This window comes from Aquarana catesbeiana, linkage group LG03, assembly GCF_042186555.1.
Source record: "Aquarana catesbeiana isolate 2022-GZ linkage group LG03, ASM4218655v1, whole genome shotgun sequence".
Classification (NCBI taxonomy): Eukaryota; Metazoa; Chordata; class Amphibia; order Anura; family Ranidae; genus Aquarana; species Aquarana catesbeiana.
The window spans coordinates 610,156,523-610,175,285 of NC_133326.1; the positions used below are offsets into that span (position 1 = coordinate 610,156,523).

General features: G+C 41.9%; 1 protein-coding gene across 1 annotated transcript; it reads right to left on the minus strand.

Moving 5' to 3' along the window:
- Positions 1 to 1,209: 1,209 nt before the first annotated feature.
- NEFL (neurofilament light chain) lies at positions 1,210 to 7,384 on the minus strand. Its single transcript, XM_073622227.1, has 4 exons — positions 6,316 to 7,384; positions 5,061 to 5,185; positions 3,259 to 3,587; positions 1,210 to 2,345 (listed from the first exon to the last, which is right to left on the minus strand). The coding sequence occupies exons 1-4, from the start codon at positions 7,348 to 7,350 to the stop codon at positions 2,203 to 2,205; spliced, it is 1,632 nt and encodes a 543-aa protein (XP_073478328.1). The 5' UTR covers positions 7,351 to 7,384; the 3' UTR covers positions 1,210 to 2,202.
- Positions 7,385 to 18,763: the final 11,379 nt, after the last annotated feature.

Genomic DNA, 18,763 nt, shown 5'->3' on the forward strand with positions numbered 1-18,763 from the left:
TATGTTTTATGTTTGTTTATTGTACACCGTAAGAAGACCCATTGGGTTAAACTGATTGTATGATGTAATACTTCCTTGTTGCCTACTAGTTTTGATGTTATTAACTTTAATAGGAGTTGCATTGTCTATTGGTACTGCTGCATTGTACTGTTCTATGTTGTGTTTCTTTTCTGTTTTTTACATTTATATGAAAATGAAGTAAAAAAAAACTCATCTTTTCCCATTACTGACTTACCAAGCCTTGCCCTTGTGTCTCTATGTGGAGGTGGCCATCTTGGTAGAGGCAAGGCTTTTGCTTCCTCATGTTAGAATTTGCAGCAAGGAGAACAGTGAGCAGTACATTAATAAACACAGGTGTGCGCAGCCTATTGCATTAGGGTGTGCACCCCAAAGTTCAAACACACATGCGCAGTAGAGCAGTGGATGGTGTTGGTGTCAGTTTTTTGTTTTAATTATTTTATTTTGTTATTATTTAAAAAATATTTTTTTCATTTAAAAAAATATGAAAAAATTATTTTAAAAAAATTGTAAAAAATAACAAAATAAAATACTAAAAACAAAAAATATTATTTTTTTACAATGTGTTAGGAGCCCCATTGATGGGTATTGGTGAAATAGCAGAGAAAGGGACTGAGGACAGAGCTTTCTCAGTCCCTTTCTCTGTAGCCTCAACTTCCATGGGGGTTAATCAGGGGGAATCTGCATTGCACAGGGTGATTAGGGTGTGTCCAAGCCCACCTGGCACACCCTGTGCGCACGCCTATGTTAGTAACATTACCAAATCTCTTTCCAAATCTCTTGAGAATAGCAGTCAGGGGCAGCAGTGTCGGAGATCTCAAACAGTAGATATACAGCTGCTATAAGACTGTATGCACACTCACAGGAAGTGCACTGCTATTTTGTGGGAGGAATTTCAGACAAATGATTATTTTATGGGGTACTGCTCAGGCACCATTACTGTTTCTAAATTTTCCTTATAACAAAGCAAATCTTCACTTTTTGAGTTCCATTTTTATGTGCCTAGAGACCAGCTTTAAAGTGTTTGTTTATGCAATTCCACAATAATGTTGATGCTGGTAGTATAGAATGAATAGTGATAAAAGCATGGTTACCATGAACTTCACCCACTATGCCTTACTGCAATAATGACTCATCCAACCTCTTCCACCAAGTACGTGATGAGAAATAAATACACATTGGTAGCACACATTTTCAGTTTGCTGACTGGATGCTGCTCGTCTCTTTATTGCAAGTAAAGTACACACAGATCCACAAAAAAGCCACCAACATATTCATTAGCTGCAGCTAACCATTGCCTTGCAGTCAGCAGTGCTGGGGGGTGGGGCAAAAGTGCAACACTGCTTTGCAAACAAAGAGGATAAAGCACCTCCGATGCTATGGTTCTTGGGAATTTCAGTCTTCCCTTAAAATCAGACCACAGGGGAAAATATGGACCTCCACCAAAAACGAATATTTCATTTTTGGGTGGAAACCTCCAGGTTTAGAATGTTGTTGATGTTCTTAGCCTCTTGGGGAGCAGGGAAGGTATTTTCCCCTAAAAACCCTTGCTCCAGTCTACGATACTGCCAATATAGTGCAGCTTACATAGGGTTACACTTCTCATTACGGTCACTCACCCTCTACTCTCTGTTCTATATATTTCTATAGCAGATTCAGCAGGTCATCACATGGCTTGGCATTAAACTGTCATAATGTTGCAGCCACGGAGGGTATTTATACCTTGTATTCATAAATAACAGTTTTGGGGGTCTTGCCATTTAAACAAATGGCTCATGGCTATTTGCCTTTTTCATCTTGATTTAAAGAGAAGGCTGGTAAAACCAGTATTGCTATAAAATCTACTGATGGTCATGGGACAAACATGGGTTTGAAAAGCGGAAGACTTGTATGGATGGCATGATGATCTCTGCACTGATTGTGAATAGACTGGAAGCTCCAGGTTTTAGACTCACCTGGATTAACCATGCACAACCTGGAAACACAGGCCAGGGTGGGGTAAGGACCCTAATTAAAGGCTCCAAACTCTAGACACGGAAAGCAACACAAACAGAAAGGTGATTAGGGGTGATTTGTAGGATTAGAGGTGATTTTTCGGCAACTGGGGGGGCAGAGTGTATTAGTGGTAAGAAGGTTTTATTAGCTGGGAAATAACTCATGTGTTTGGCATAAACCGCAAGGAACCTATTTTTTATCTTTACTTTCTTCTTCTGCCGCTTCTTCTTCTTTCTCTTCTTCACCTTCTTCAGCTTCATCCTCCTTACCCTCTTCTTCTTCACCTTGCTCTTCATCTCCCTCCTCTTCCTTACCCTCCTCCTCTTCTCCTCCTGAGAATGTAAAAGTAACAAAAATTAGTATGATTCTAAAATAGATAGACCAAAATATATATGTGACTACTCTTTACTATAAATAGATCACCAAGGGTCCCTTTGATCCTATGGATCTCTGATTGCTAGCCAATAGGTAGTGTTTTCTGGGACTTCAGTTGCTGGTTGACCTAAGCAATTCTATGCAATACAATTAATTTAATGGGGCAGATAATACACAGTAGAACCCCTATTTAGTATTTTTATTGAGGGTGTGGATAATTAACTACCTAGGTAACAAGTTATAGGACACTTATTTATTAAAGCCCATCTCTAACTTATGATGACTTTTAAAATATTGATTTCCAGGTACTCTCGCTATCTCCAGTGCTGTCAGCATCATTCAAATCACTTTCTGTGAGAGCAGGGTGTCAAGGACCCACCCACTGGAAGGTGACATCATGCCACCCTAGCCTTAAAGGAGAATGCATCAGAGGGTGCGAGGCTGCTCTCTGCACCATTCAGGTCCTGTCCACCAGAAAAAAGAGGACCCATAATGGGACTGGACCAAAGACCACAGGGTATAAAGTGTGTATACTGTGATTTTCCTTTTCCTTCAGCTAGGGCAGCATGGATGTCCAAAAAATGCTAGAAGTATTCTTTTTAAATACTGTCAAGCAAATGTTGAATAACATCAGATTCAGATCAGCTTAGCATTGAAGGCAGACAATTATAATTGTATGTGCTGAAAATGTGGGGGGACTGCTCCCATGCTCTTGGCATTTATCAACAATTAGAGTACTGGAAAGAGATGAACAGATGTAAAGCAATGTATGAAATCACTGATTCTGTGTTGCACCTTATCAAAACCCTGATTTATTCTGCTATCTAAGATGTATTAACCATCATCAGCCATTTTACTGAGAATATTTACCTTCTCCCTCTGCCTCCTCTCCTCCTTCATCTTCCCCTTCTCCCTCTTCTTCTCCTTCTCCTTCACCTTCTCCCTCCTCTTCTTCCTCCTCTGGAGCTTCTGCCTTTGCTTCTTCTGCCCGGGTGGACTCAATGGTCTCTTCTACATCAAGCTGCTCTTCTTGGATATCTCTGGAGTAGTAGGTAGGAAATGAGCGAGAAGAGATGTAGGAGCTGCTCTGCAGGCTGTATGCAGAGCGTCCAAATACAGGGGCAGCTTGTGTGTATCCACTGGTGATGGCTCCAACACCAGAAAAACATAGTCTGGTCTCTTCCCCTTCCAGTAATTTCCTGTAACAGATGTAGACAAACTAGAGTAATAGGGAAAGACAACAGTATGATACTCCATGTGAAGCTGTGAAAAGAAAATCCTGTTCCAAAGAATAGCTGTGAGGTTTCATAAGAGACTATGGAGTTGATTTACTAAAGGCAAATAGACTACACTTTGCAAGATAATTTTCACTTAGCTTAGTGAATGTGGTGAAAAATGACTTTGCAAAGAATACCCATTAATTTGCAAAGAAAATTGAAAAAAAAAGTATTTTTGTTTGCATATGATTGGATGATGGAAATCAGCAGAATTTCACTTCAATCACTAACTAAGCCAAAGGAAAATGACCTTGCAAAGTGAGCACCATATTCCCCTTTAGTAAATCAAAGCCTATAGTGTGTTTAATTACTTTGTCAAATCTTTATCTCTCAAGGTCATTGTTTAAGTCAAAATGCCGAGACTAACAAGGGCATCCTACTAATTATTCTTATTCTTACTTTATTTGTTATCATAGGCAAAGCAGAAAAGGAAAACCGTTTTCTTTTTTATATCCTTTTTCTATTCATGAAACTGCAGGCTCTTTGAATGCATAAGCAACATTGTTACTTTCTGTTGGACAGTTGATTAACAGAACAAAAATATTTGTAAAATACCTTTAGAGCACTCAAAAACAAACATTTTAATATATTGTAGCTTACCAATCATTAGATGTGGTGGCTGCATTCATTTTCTTATTTTTAGCCAACCCCCCCCCCCCCATTTTCACCCTATTTTCACCTGGTGATTTGTTCAGTAACACACCTCCTGTATTAGAGTGCCCTGTGCCAGCCTGGATGAGGGAGGACAAGGGAACCTTTGGACGGCAACATTGTTAATCGGGAGGGGTGATAGATGTACTGGCAGATTTACATACACTAACAAATTGAAGCCAAACTCCAGCTAATGCTTTATAAGCTGTTAAAACAGCCGTTCTGTTCCTTTTGATATAAAGGTTTTACAAAAACAAATAAAACCTGATTGTTGTAAGCATCCCTGTCATTGGTAAATGGTTTGTCTCAACCCTGTTACTGATACATCTGCAGAACCGCTTGTGCTGTTGAAAAGCAGCAGACTTACTGGCCATACAAAAAAGAAAAAAAAGTCTAAAAAAGAAAATGAATGCAAATATCACACCTAAAATTTGGTAAACTGCAATGCAATAAATGTGTGCCATTGGGCTTAATACTGCTTTAATATACATAGATGTTTTAGCACCTTTGAAATATTTTTATTTAGCCATTTTTGTTAATAGCAAAGCTGGAATCCACATTCTACAAAAGAAAAAATTCTTCTTCTACTTCACTTCATTATAGATAGTGTATCTGTGGGATGACCACAACCTTCAGGGACTTAGGCTGGCAGCACTGAACTGTCATAAAAACTAGTAATGAAATTCTGACAGCAAATTATCTGTTGTATATAAATTATATAGTGCCATATTTGCAGCATCCTACCTGTATGCAGCAATTTCTATATCCAGCGCCATCTTGACATTGAGCAGATCCTGATACTCTTTCAGATACCTTGCCATTTCACTCTTTGTATTCCTAAGCTCGTCTTCTAAATTGTTTATGGCATCCTGTGGTCAATGAATGAACAAAAAGCAATTACAATTTTAAATAAATATAAATATATATATATATATATATATATATATATATATATATATAACAGTATGAGGACATATGGCACGGTGAACATGGGTATGGCATCAATAAAGGGGTTGTGATTTATTTCAGCTAAATGTTAGGTGTCAAATAACATTTAATATATACATATATTATATATAACATTTAAATATATATATAAATGTTATTAATATATATATAAATAAAACATCTAATACACATATACATATATATATATATATATATATATATATATATATATATAAAATAGAACATCTAATACATATACATATATATATATATATATATATATATATATATATATATATATATAAAAAATAGAACATCTAATACATATATATATATATATATATATATATATATATATATATATATATATATATATATATATACACAAGATGTTATGGACCACTTCGTCTTTTTTTCTGCCATCACTTATCTATATTTCAATAAATTTCTGCTTTTGAAAAAAATGACATAAACTGCATGACAGGAATGGTAGTGTGTGGACACTGGATCAATGTGGATTTTAATATCCTCTAAAGGGAAAATACAGATGACACATCTAACTGGGTTAGGACAATCCCTAACTGGTGCAAAGCTTTATAGGCTAACAGTGATGGATGAAGTTGTGATTTTAGGTCCCAGACAAACTCTGCAGCTATATGACACAGCAGATTTTCCTTACACATATCACCTAACATTTTCCACATAAAATTCCACTTAAAAATTTGGGAGAGCTGTGTGAATTATGGGTTAAATAGACACCAGTGTGCAGGTTCTTTCAGTGAGGGAGATTTACTAAAATTGGAGAGTGTAAACTCTGGTGCAGCTCTGCATAGAAACCAATCAGCGTCCAGGTTTTATTGTTAAGGCTTAATTGAACAAGCTGAAGTTAGAAACTGATTGGCTACCATGCATGTCTGCAGTGTTTCAGTTTTAGTAAATCCCCCCCCCCCCCCCCAGTTAGCTTGAATAAATCTGAAGCTGCAATGTCCAGGGTGCTGATTCATTGCACTGCCCCCCCCCCCTCCCTATTGCCCGGGCACACCCCCAATACCTGCATTTGTGCCACTTCGGAGCTCTGCTTGTCCTCCAGCTCCTGGATCTGCCTCTGCAGAGCATCATTGACCCCCCGGCAGGCGTCGATCTCCAGCGCTTTGGCTTTGAGCATCCTCCGGCTCTCGGACACTTCGTCCTTGGCCACCCGCACTGCGTTAGTGTTTTGCGCGGCGCTCTGCGTCAGGACGGTGAACCTGGACTTGAACCACTCCTCCGCGGACTGCATGTTCTTGGCCGCCAGCTTTTCGTACTGTGCCCGGATGTCCCGCAGGGCAGAGCTGAGGTCCGGCTTGGCCACATCCATCTCCAGAGAGATCTGGGCGTACTGCACCTGGGATTGAAGCTGGGCCAGCTCCTCCTCGTGCACCTTCTTCAGGAAGGCGATCTCATCTAGCAGGCTGTCCATCTTCTTCTCCAGCTCGGCCCGGGCCAGCGCCGCCATGTCCGCCTCCTTCCGCACATCCAGCAGCCTGCCCTCCGCGTCCTCCCGGCTCAGCGCCTCCTCCTCGTAGCGCGCCTGTAGCCCTCTGAGCGCCTCCTCCAGCCGCTCCCTGTCCCCGCGCAGGGTCTGCCTGTCCCCCACGGCTTCCTCGTGGGCCAGGCGGAGCTCGCGCACCTCATGCTCGTACAGGTCCCGCAGACGGGACGGCTCGCTGTGCTTCTGGCGGAGAAGGAGCAATTCCGCCTCCAGCACCTTGTTGCGCTTCTCCAGCTCATGGACCCGCTCGATGAAGTTGGCGAAGCGGTCATTGAGGTCCTGGAGCTGAGCCTTCTCCTGGGTGCGGACTATCTTCAGGTCACTGCTGATGGCGGCCACCTGGGTCAGGTCCAGGGAGTCGGCGCTGTGCAGCAGACTGGAGGCGGCGGACGAGGAGGAGGTGTAGCTCCGGCGAACACTGCTACTTAGGGTGGGAGAGTAACTGCTCCGGCTGGGGGAACCATAACTACTCCGGATGTGCAGCCGAGGGCTGCTCTCCACCACCCGGCGCTTATAGGAGGTGCTGTAATACGGATCGTAGCTGTACGAGCTCATGGTGCGGGCTGGGGAGCGGAGCCCTCCCGCACACCTACTTATAGCGCACGGGACAGCGGCGAGCATGCGCACTACTACGCCAGCACCAAGGACAGCGCACTGAGGGGACCCGCCCCCCATCCCCCGGTCCAGGAGAAGGAGCTGAGACCTGCAGATCCAGACCTGGCACTGGGGGCCCCTCACCGACGCAAGACCCATTCTGAAACCTGCAGTTCCACATTCCTTATAATCTATTCTCGTGGTTTAAATCATCTCTAAATACATTTTTGCTTTTGGATAGAGTAGGGTTAAAGTGATATCAGACCCAAAAGCAAGCATTTATTATATTGCAGCTGAATTCTTAGATGTGACTGTGTTCCTTTTCTTCCTTCCACTTTCGTTTTTTTCCTTTCTTTCCCTTTCTTCCTTTCTTTCCCTTTCTTCCTCTTTCTTCCTATCTTTCCCTTTATTCCTCTTTCTTCCTTTCTTTCCCTTTCTTCCTTTTTCCTTTTTCTTCCTTCCTTCATCTCTCATATTCCCTTCCTTCCTTCAGACCTCTTTCTCCCATTCTTCCTTCCTTCCTTCCTTCCTTCCTTCCTTCCTTCCTTCCTTCCTTCCTTCCTTCCTTCCTTCCTTCCTCTTTCTTCCTTTCTTTCCCTTTCTTCCTCTTTCTTCCTTTCTTTTCCTCTCTTCATTTTTTCTTTCCCTTTCTTCCTTCCTTCATTTCATATATTCCCTTCCTTCCTTTAGACCTCTTTCTCCCATTCTTCCTATCTCTCCCTTCCTTCCTTTCTCCCCTTCCTTCCTTCCACCCTTCATATTTCTTCCTCTTTCTTCCTATTTTTCCCTTTCTTCCTCTTTCTTCCTTTCTTTCCCTTTCTTCCCTTTTCTTCAATTCCTCCTCTTTTTTCATTCTCTTCCTTCCTTCCTTCCTTCCTTCCTTCCTTCCTTCCTTCCTTCCTTCCTTCCTTCCTTCCTTCCTTCCTTCCTTCCTTCCTCTTTTTTCCTTTCTTTCCCCCTCTTCATTTTTTCTTTCCTTTTCTTCCTTCCTTCCTTCCTTCATTTTTCATATTCCCTTCCTTCAGACCTCTTTCTCCCATTCTTCCTGTCTTTCCTTCCTTTCTCCCCTTCCTTCCTTCCTTCCTTCCTTCCTTCCTTCCTTCCTTCCTTCCTTCCTTCCTTCCTTCCTTCCTTCCTTCCCTCCTTCCTCTTTCTTCCTTTCTCTTCCTTCCTTCCTTCCTTCCTTCCTTCCTTCCTTCCTTCCTTCCTTCCTTCCTTCCTTCCTTCCTTCTTCTTTTTTTCCTTTCTTTCACTCTCTTCCTTTTTTCTTTCCTTTTCTTCCTTCCTTCCTTCATTTATCATATTCCCTTCCTTCCTTCAGACATTTTTCTCCCATTCTTCCTATCTTTCTCTTCATTCCTTTTTCTCCTTCCTTCCTTCCTTCCTTCCTTCCTTCCTTCCTTCCTTCCTTCCTTCCTTCCTTCCTTCCATCCTTCCTTCCATCCTTCCTTCCTTTCTCCCCTTCCTTCCATCCTTCATCTTTCTTCCTCTTTCTTCCTATCTTTCCCTTTCTTCCTCTTTCTTCCTTTCTTTCCCTTTCTTCCCTTTTCTTCAATTCCTCCTCTTTTTTTCATTTCCTTCCTTCCTTCTTTCCTTCCTTCCTTCCTTCCTTCCTTCCTTCCTTCCTTCCTTCCTTCCTTCCTTCCTTCCTTCCTTCCTTCCTTCCTCTTTTTTCCTTTCTTTACCTCTCTTCATTTTTTCTTTCCTTTTCTTCCTTCCTTCATTTTTAATATTCCCTTCCTTCAGACCTCTTTCTCCCATTCTTCCTATCTTTCCCTTCCTTCCTTTCTCCCCTTCCTTCCTTTCTCTCCTTCCTTCCTTCCTTCCTTCCTTCCTTCCTTCCTTCCTTCCTTCCTTCCTTCCTTCCTTCCTTCCTTCCTTCCTTCCTTCCCTTCCTTTCTTCCCTTCCTTCCTTTCTCATATTTCCTTCCTTCCTTCAAACCTCTTTCTCCCATTATTCCTATCTTTCTCTTCCTTCCTTCCTTCCTTCCTTCCTTCCTTCCTTCCTTCCTTCCTTCCTTCCTTCCTTCCTTCCTTCCTTCCTTCCTTCCTTCCCTCTTTTTTCCTTTCTTTCCCTCTCTTCCTTTTTTCTTTCCTTTTCTTTCTTCCTTCCTTCCTTCATTTCTCATATTCCCTTCCTTCCTTCAGACCTCTTTCTCCCATTCTTCCTATCTTTCTCTTCCTTCCTTCCTTCCTTCCTTCCTTCCTTCCTTCCTTCCTTCCTTCCTTCTTCTTTTTTCCTTTCTTTTCCTCTCTTCCTTTTTTCTTTCCTTTTCTTTCTTCCTTCCTTCATTTCTCATATTCCCTTCCTTCCTTCAGACCTCTTTCTCCCATTCTTCCTATCTCTTTCTTCCTTTCTTTCCCTTTCTTCCTTTTCGTTCAATTCCTCCTCTTTTTTCATTTCCTTCCTTCCTTCCTTCCTTCCTTCCTTCCTTCCTTCCTTCCTTCCTTCCTTCCTTCCTTCCTTCCTTCCTTCCTCATTCTTCCTTTCTTTCCCTCCCTTCCTTCCTTCCTTCCTTCCTTCCTTCCTTCCTTCCTTCCTTCCTTCCTTCCTTCCTTCCTTCCTTCCTTTTCTTTCTTCCTTTCTCATATTCCCTTCCTTCCTTCAGACCTCTTTCTCCCATATATCTTTCTCTTCCTTCCTTTCCTTTCCTTTCCTTTCCTTTCCTTTCCTTCCTTCCTTCCTTCCTTCCTTCCTTCCTTCCTTCCTTCCTTCCTTCCTTCCTTCCTTCCTTCCTTTCTTTCCCTCTCTTCCTTTTTTCTTTCCTTTTCTTTCTTCCTTCCTTCATTTCTCATATTCCATTCCTTCCTTTAGACCTCTTTCTCACATTCTTCCTATCTTTCTCTTCCTTCCTTTTTCTCCTTCCTTCCTTCCTTCCTTCCTTCCTTCCTTCCTTCCTTCCTTCCTTCCTTCCTTCCTTCCTTCCTCTTCCTTCCTTCCTTCCTTCCTTCCTTCCTTCCTTCCTTCCTTCCTTCCTTCCTTCCTTCCTTCTTCTTTTTTCCTTTCTTTTCCTCTCTTCCTTTTTTCTTTCCTTTTCTTTCTTCCTTCCTTCATTTCTCATATTCCCTTCCTTCCTTCAGACCTCTTTCTCCCATTCTTCCTATCTCTTTCTTCCTTTCTTTCCCTTTCTTCCTTTTCGTTCAATTCCTCCTCTTTTTTTATTTCCTTCCTTCCTTCCTTCCTTCCTTCCTTCCTTCCTCTTTCTTCCTTTCCTTTCTCTTCCTTCCTTCCTTCCTTCCTTCCTTCCTTCCTTCCTTCCTTCCTTCCTTCTTTTTTCCTTTCTTTCCCTCTCTTCCTTTTTTCTTTCCTTTTCTTTCTTCCTTCCTTCCTTCATTTCTCATATTCCCTTCCTTCCTTCTGAAATCTTTCTCCCATTCTTCCTATCTTTCTCTTCCTTCCTTTTTTTCCTTCCTTCCTTCCTTCCTTCCTTCCTTCCTTCCTTCCTTCCTTCCTTCCTTCCTTCCTTCCTTCCTTCCTTCCTTCCTTTCTCATATTCCCTTCCTTCCTTCAGATCTCTTTCTCCCATTCTTCCTATCTTTTCCTTCCTTCCTTCCTTCCTCCCTCCCTCCCTCCCTCCCTCCCTTCCTTCCTTCCTTCCTTCCTTCCTTCCTTCCTTCCTTCCTTCCTTCCTTCCTTCCTTCCTTCCTTCTTCTTTTTTCCTTTCTTTTCCTCTCTTCCTTTTTTCTTTCCTTTTCTTTCTTCCTTCCTTCATTTCTCATATTCCCTTCCTTCCTTCAGACCTCTTTCTCCCATTCTTCCTATCTCTTTCTTTCTTTCTTTCCCTTTCTTCCTTTTCGTTCAATTCCTCCTCTTTTTTCATTTCCTTCCTTCCTTCCTTCCTTCCTTCCTTCCTTCCTTCCTTCCTTCCTTCCTTCCTTCCTTCCTTCCTCATTCTTCCTTTCTTTCCCTTCCTTCCTTCCTTCCTTCCTTCCTTCCTTCCTTTTCTTCCTTCCTTTCTCATATTCCCTTCCTTCCTTCAGACCTCTTTCTCCCATTATTCCTATCTTTCCCTTCCTTCCTTCCTTCCTTCCTTCCTTCCTTCCTCCTTCCTTCCTTCCTTCCTTCCTTCCTTCTTTCTTTCCTTTCCTTTCCTTTCCTTTCCCTTCCTTCCTTCCTTCCTTCCTTCCTTCCTTCCTTTCTTTCCCTCTCTTCCTTTTTTCTTTCCTTTTCTTTCTTCCTTCCTTCATTTCTCATATTCCATTCCTTCCTTTAGACCTCTTTCTCACATTCTTCCTATCTTTCTCTTCCTTCCTTTTTCTCCTTCCTTCCTTCCTTCCTTCCTTCCTTCCTTCCTTCCTTCCTTTCTCTTCCTTCCTTCCTTCCTTCCTTCCTTCCTTCCTTCCTTCCTTCCTTCCTTCCTTCCTTCCTTCCTTCCTTCTTTTTTCCTTTCTTTTCCTCTCTTCCTTTTTTCTTTCCTTTTCTTTCTCCCTTCCTTCATTTCTCATATTCCCTTCCTTCCTTCAGACCTCTTTCTCCCATTCTTCCTATCTCTTTCTTCCTTTCTTTCCCTTTCTTCCTTTTCGTTCAATTCCTCCTCTTTTTTCATTTCCTTCCTTCCTTCCTTCCTTCCTTCCTTCCTTCCTTCCTTCCTTCCTTCCTTCCTTCCTTCCTTCCTCTTTCTTCCTTTCCTTTCTCTTCCTTCCTTCCTTCCTTCCTTCCTTCCTTCCTTCCTTCCTTCCTTCCTTCCTTCCTTCCTTCCTTCCTTTTCTTCCTTCCTTTCTCATATTCCCTTCCTTCCTTCAGACCTCTTTCTCCCATTATTCCTATCTTTCTCTTCCTTCCTTCCTTCCTTCCTTCCTTCCTTCCTTCCTTCCTTCCTTTTTTTCTCCTTTCTTTCCCTCTCTTTCTTTTTTCTTTCCTTTTCTTTCTTCCTTCCTTCCTTCATTTCTCATATTCCCTTCCTTCCTTCAGACCTCTTTCTCCCATTCTTCCTATCTTTCTCTTCCTTCCTTCCTTCCTTCCTTCCTTCCTTCCTTCCTTCCTTCCTTCCTTTTCTTCCTTCCTTCCTTTCTCATATTCCCTTCCTTCCTTCAGATCTCTTTCTCCCATTCTTCCTATCTTTCTCTTCCTTCCTTCCTTCCTTCCTTCCTTCCTTCCTTCCTTCCTTCCTTCCTTCCTTCCTTCCTTCCTTCCTTCCTTCCTTTCTTTTCCTCTCTTCCTTTTTTCTTTCCTTTTCTTTCTTCCTTCCTTCATTTCTCATATTCCCTTCCTTCCTTCAGACCTCTTTCTCCCATTCTTCCTATCTCCTTCTTCCTTTCTTTCCCTTTCTTCCTTTTCATTCAATTCCTCCTCTTTTTTCATTTCCTTCCTTCCTTCCTTCCTTCCTTCCTTCCTTCCTTCCTTCCTTCCTTCCTTCCTTCCTTCCTCTTTCTTCCTTTCTCTTCCTTCCTTCCTTCCTTCCTTCCTTTTCTTCCTTCCTTTCTCATATTCCCTTCCTTCCTTCAGACCTCTTTCTCCCATTATTCCTATCTTTCTCTTCCTTCCTTCCTTCCTTTCCTTCCTTCCTTCCTTCCTTCCTTCCTTCCTTCCTTCCTTCCTTCCTTCCTTCCTTCCTTCCTTCCTTCCTTCCTTCTTTCCTTCTCTTCCTTTTTTCTTTCCTTTTCTTTCTTCCTTCCTTCATTTCTCATATTCCATTCCTTCCTTTAGACCTCTTTCTCACATTCTTCCTATCTTTCTCTTCCTTCCTTTTTCTCCTTCCTTCCTTCCTTCCTTCCTTCCTTCCTTCCTTCCTTCCTTCCTTCCTTCCTTCCTTCCTTTTCTTCCTTCCTCTTCTCCCTTCCTTCCTTTCTCATATTCCCTTCCTTCCTTCAGATCTCTTTCTCCCATTCTTCCTATCTCTCTCTTTTCCTTCCTTCCTTCCTTTTCTTCCTTCCTTCCTTTCTCATATTCCCTTCCTTCCTTCAGATCTCTTTCTCCCATTCTTCCTATCTTTCTCTTTTCCTTCCTTCCTTCCTTCCTTCCTTCCTTCCTTCCTTCCTTCCTTCCTTCCTTCCTTCCTTCCTTCCTTCCTTCCTTCCTTCCTTCCTCTTTCTTTCTCTTTCTTCTTATCTTTCCCTTTCTTCCTCTTTCTTCCTTTCTTTCCCTTTCTTCCTTTTTCTTCAATTCCTCCTCTTTTTTCATCTCCTTCCTTCCTTCCTTCCTTCCTTCCTTCCTTCCTTCCTTCCTTCCTTCCTTCCTTCCTTCCTTCCTTCCTATTTGATAGCTCAAAATCGCATGACACGTTGCACCCCATTGCCAGCAATGGAACTGTTCAAATCGTTGCGACTCATGTGGCAGCAACTTTGAAAAAGGTTCCTGCACTACTTTGTGGGGATTTCATTGCGATTTGCACAGACTTCTGTTAAATGAAGTTGCAAGCTGCAATGAAATCGGAGGTGCAAATTGCGCCGAATTGCAGCTTTGAAAGCGTGCAGAAGTAGCGAGATTTCAAAGCCGCACTGGTGTGAACCAAAGCTAAGTCTGTTGCGTTTCAAAAGAACAAACTGTCCTACATATGTAGCAGTTAGAGGGTTGGGGCGAATCATTTACCACTGACAGGGGTGCTTACAATAATCAGCTTTTTTGTTTATTTATGTAAATTTTTGAAACATTGAAGTAAATTAAAGTGGTATTAAATCCAACAGCAAGCAACAGCAAACATTTATTATATTGCAGCTTATCAATTCTTAGCTGTGATGCATTTGTCTTCTTTTTTTGGGCTTTCTTTCTTTTTTTTTTTACCTGGTGATCCAGCCAGTAAATCCGTTGTTTTTCAAAAGACCAAGCTGCCCTGCAAATGTAGCAGTTAAAGTGTGCTATTTATCTATCAAAAAGCGTTTAAGGGCTTGTTCACACTTGCGGTGCTCTCTGAAAAGTGATCCACATTTGGATCGCTCCTCAGAGAGTATGTGACAGGTGGTAAGGAGGTGTTGTAACACCTTGATCACCACATTAGTGCGCCACAATCATGTGCACTGCAGAGTGGCCCCATTTACTTGAATGTGGTGCAGTCAGTGGGCGCTATGCCTGCTGAAAGTGGTAGGGGATATCATTTCTGCCATGGCCACATAGCAAAGCATCGCAGCCACAGCACGTGTACACCCTGGCCTCTTCCTCTAAATGGGGTAGTTGTTGGTGGTATAGAAGCGCGCCTCAATCATGGGGTTTTACTATCCCCCAATCTCACATGTGAATGAGTCCTTACAGTGCTGAACTTTTGTTCAAATTTCGAATTTGATGTCTTTTTAAAATTTCAAAAGCCAGAATAAAGGAAATAGTAGTGGTAAAAAAACACTTGTTTAACCAATCATTTATTGTCTGGAAGCACCAGCACAAGGAAAGCAGATGGAGGTGATGGAGGTGAGATGTTCCTCTGCATTCTTAATGCCATTGCTTGCCCCTGGCAAGTGCTGAAAACTGCAGATAGGCTGTTCTCAACTTGTTCCCAGCTTGTGGGAGGTGTATGTGACGTCACCACCCCTCATTGCTTCCTTCTGAATGAGCTGAGCACTCCAATGCCCGTGAATAATGCATTCCTGCAATGGGATGGGATGCAATATTGCAGGATTTCAAGCATCCAGCTATCCTAGGAGGCAGCAGTAAGGTACGGTGATTTCAACCATGCCTCCTGGAAGCTGGGACTGAGATCACTATTTTTGATCTTTTTGCAAATCTTTAATTTTTGAAAGCTTTTTCTATTAGGTGGCAGAGAGGTGGTAGGGAAGTGGACCTTCATTTTTAATGTAAAATCCACTTTAAAACTGCTATTCATTTTTTATTTTTCCATCCGCATCTCAGTATGGAGATTTCCCTTGACAACCCATCCTGTATAATCCATAGGAACTGGTGCGCTCAGAATCTGGTGCAGCTGCGCATGGTAGCCAATCAGCTTCTAATTTCAGCTTGTTCAATTAAGTTTTGACAATAAAACCTGAAAGCTGATTGGTTTCTATGCAGAGCTGCACCAGATTTTGCACTCGCCAGTCTTCGTAAATCAATCCCTATTGGTCCAGACTGAGGAATATGCTCTCTTAGTTGTCACAGAAACAAGTGTCTTCACTGGAAGATTTTTCTTCAATTTTTGGAGATTTTCTAAAAAATTCTGGTGCACACAGAATCTGGTGCAGCTGTGCATAGTAACCAATCAGCTTCTAGGTTTTATTCTCAAAGTGTAATTGAGCAAGCTGAAGTTAGAAGCTGATTGGTTACTTTGCGCAACTGCGCCATATTCTGTGTACACTAGCTTTAGTAAATCTCCCTGAAAAGGTCCACATAAAATCAAGTTATGCTTGTGAAGGTTACCATGTGTCCAGGCCATGGTATATCTATTAGCAGTTATTCATCACAATTAGCTGGTTTTGTTCTGTAATGTCAAAGACATTTCCCCTCAAGTTTAAGTAGCTTCTGCTGAAGAAGGGTGGACTGCAGAAGTTACTTCCATATGTGGGGAAATGTCCTCAACATTACAGACCAACTCAAGTTAAATGTGGGCAACTACTACTTGCTTATCCACTTAGGTTTATAATAAAATACACCACGGCCCCCCTGCCCTAGGAAGCCTCCTGCAAAGTATCTTTGTTGTCACCTGCCTTCCTCCATAATCATTTAAACCAGATCTAAACTCATCAATAAATCTTAGATAAGCTTTATCATGTTATCATAATTTCCAAAGTTGCAGTTTTAATTGAACAATAATACCTGATGATCTTACTATTATAGTCCTTGTTCAGGTGCTTCCTGTTATAGGATGACAGCTGTCTCCCAATTGCATTCTAGTGTTGTCACCCTGTTGCATGTGGAGACTACAAGTGGTGGACCATCATGCACTGCACAGCCATGGCCCACAATTATCACTATCAGTAAGCTGGTCTAAAGCCATAATGTCCAGCTGACTAATCAGTGTTGTCAATTGCACACAGAGATTTTTTGATGGGAATTGTATAGAGCAGTCTGCAAGAATTTGAAACATTGTATACAGTTATAAGAAAATGTTATCAATAATATCATTACTGATAGTAAAACTGTTTTTAAAGCAGGCCTTCACCCAAAAATCAAAGTGTCACTTATCCCCTTCCCTCCCCTAGCTCCCAACTAATTTACAGCATTTTTTTCGGGGAGCAGGTACCCTTTTTTGACAGCTACCTGTTCCCACTATCTCAATTCTTGTCTAGGGGAGGATGATGTCAGTTTGCACCCCCCCCCCCCTTTTCCCAATCCCACAGCCTCCTGGAACAAGTCACATGCCCCAGAGATTGCAGGGCCTAAGTGCACTGCCATGCCTCATGCATGCAAAGTGGGAAGCTGGCTGTGAGACATCAGACTCCCAAATCAAAGATGGTGGTACAGGAGATCCTAAATCTGGTGAAGAATTGTGACCTGTTATATTGCTTTTGGCGCAGCTTAAAGTAGAGGTGAAAGTTTGTGTCTGTGTCCCGGAACATGAGGTTATCATGATACCATTGCAGAGGACTAGTAAGTGTAAAGAGGAAAGGATCGCCACTACTCCCAACCAGCCCAGGTGAACAAATGATAAGAAGCGGCCTCAGCCTACTGTACATGTCTTCACCAAACCATACACCCTGATGCATTTTGCCTGTAGAATTATGAAGAGAAAACCTGTTTTGGACACCAACTTTTCTAAGAATTGCCACACTGCCATTGGCAGGTGCACTGAGCTGAGGCACTTAGCAGCAGATGATGCAGCAAATATGGCCCCTATACCTGATCCTGCCAGGGAAAAGACCATCACTCCCTGCTCCCCCTCCCTTTCTTTGCTTAGCACCAGAATAAAGGAGGCAAAGGAGGATCCTGAGCATTGATCACATAGGAGATACAGGCACCTGGGTCCTGGCACCAAGTGACTTTCAATCTCACATGATCCATAGCCAGAAAAATGCTTTAAGGCTTTTTACATTACCCACAAATTTAAAATGTAACCCTTATCAATATTAAAGTCAATTTAACTATGTAGAGATTATGTTCACCTAGAATAAAACCCTTGAGAGTCACCTTTCCTGTCTTTCATTTTCTACTGTAAAATCTGGAGATGCTTGACAAGTCTTTTAACTATTATAAATGTGAGGGACCACCATCAGAATAGAGATGCCAGATTACATTGTAGCAGTGCTAACAATAAAGGTTAGAGCACCCTCTCCTGTAAGAAATATAAGTGCCAGTGCTTAGGATAATACACTTTCATTTTTCTACAGTCATTGTCTAGATTTAGGAATCCAAAAAAAGGAAAATATTGCAATGTTATGAAATCCATATAGAATTAAGGATGACAGACAAATAGACAGACTTAGACAATGCCTCCTAATTGTATCTAATCAACCAAGGGGTCCTCTGATGCTGTAGAACTACAACTCCAAGCCATCCAGCTGGGAAAATGTTATAACATCCATGTCATCCATTATGACTTAAGTGTAAATAATTAACCAGGGGATCCTCTAATGTTGTGGAACTACAACTCCCAGCCATCCTGCTCGGAAAATGTTATGATATCTATGTCATCCAGGAGGACATAGATATAGACAGCCGACAACGCCTCCTTATTGTAACTAATCAACCAAGGGGTTCTTTGATGTTCTGAAACTACAACTCCCAGCTATCTAGCTAGGAAAATGTTATGACATCAATGTCATCCAGTATGACAGAATAGACGTAGACAATTCCTCCTTATTGTAACTAATCAACCAAGGGGCCCTCTGGTGCTGTGGAACTACAACTCCCAGCCAGCCAGCTAGGAATATGGTATTACATTCATGTCATCCAGTATGACAGACAAAATAGACTTACTTGTAACGAATCAACCAAGGGATCCTCTAAATATGTGGAACTACAACTTCCAGCCATCCTGCTAGGAAAATGTTATGACATCCATGTCATCCAAGATAACAGACAGATAGATAATGTCTCCTAACTGTATCTCATCAACCAAGGCGTGCTTTCACGCTGTGGAACTACAACTCCCAGCCATCCAGCTAGGATAGATAAGCTATTAGTTACCTAATGTCTATAGAGAGATGATCACTATGTAACATGTACGAACAGCTACAGAGAGCTGCAGTGGACTGGACCTCCATGAAAATTCATATGAAATGACCTAAGGAACGAATGTCGGAAATATTAATTTAAAGGTAAGCTGAACAAGTTCTACATTTTCTGCTATAGAGTCACATCCACCCATTATATGTAATATACAGCTGACCAGAAAGTAGAGGAATTATTGGTAACTGTCCCTAGGCTTTGAAGGTCATTCTCTTTGTGTTAGTCCATGAATTGTCCAGGCTGCTGTTACTGACTGCAGAGTTTCCCGAGAATGTCCATAACTAGGATAAAGATAGAAGAGGGTTGGTGGCTGTCAGCACAAGTTCATGGGGTTAAAGAGATGAT

Coding starts and splice junctions, on each gene's coding strand:
- NEFL (XM_073622227.1), bottom strand. CDS start 7,350: ATGAGCTCGTACAGCTACGATCCGTATTACAGCACCTCCTATAAGCGC. Junction 5,186..6,315: donor CCGAAGTGGCACAAATGCAG/GTATTGGGGGTG, acceptor CATTGACCACAG/GATGCCATAAACAATTTAGA. Junction 2,346..3,258: donor AGAGGAGGCAGAGGGAGAAG/GTAAATATTCTC, acceptor TTACATTCTCAG/GAGGAGAAGAGGAGGAGGGT.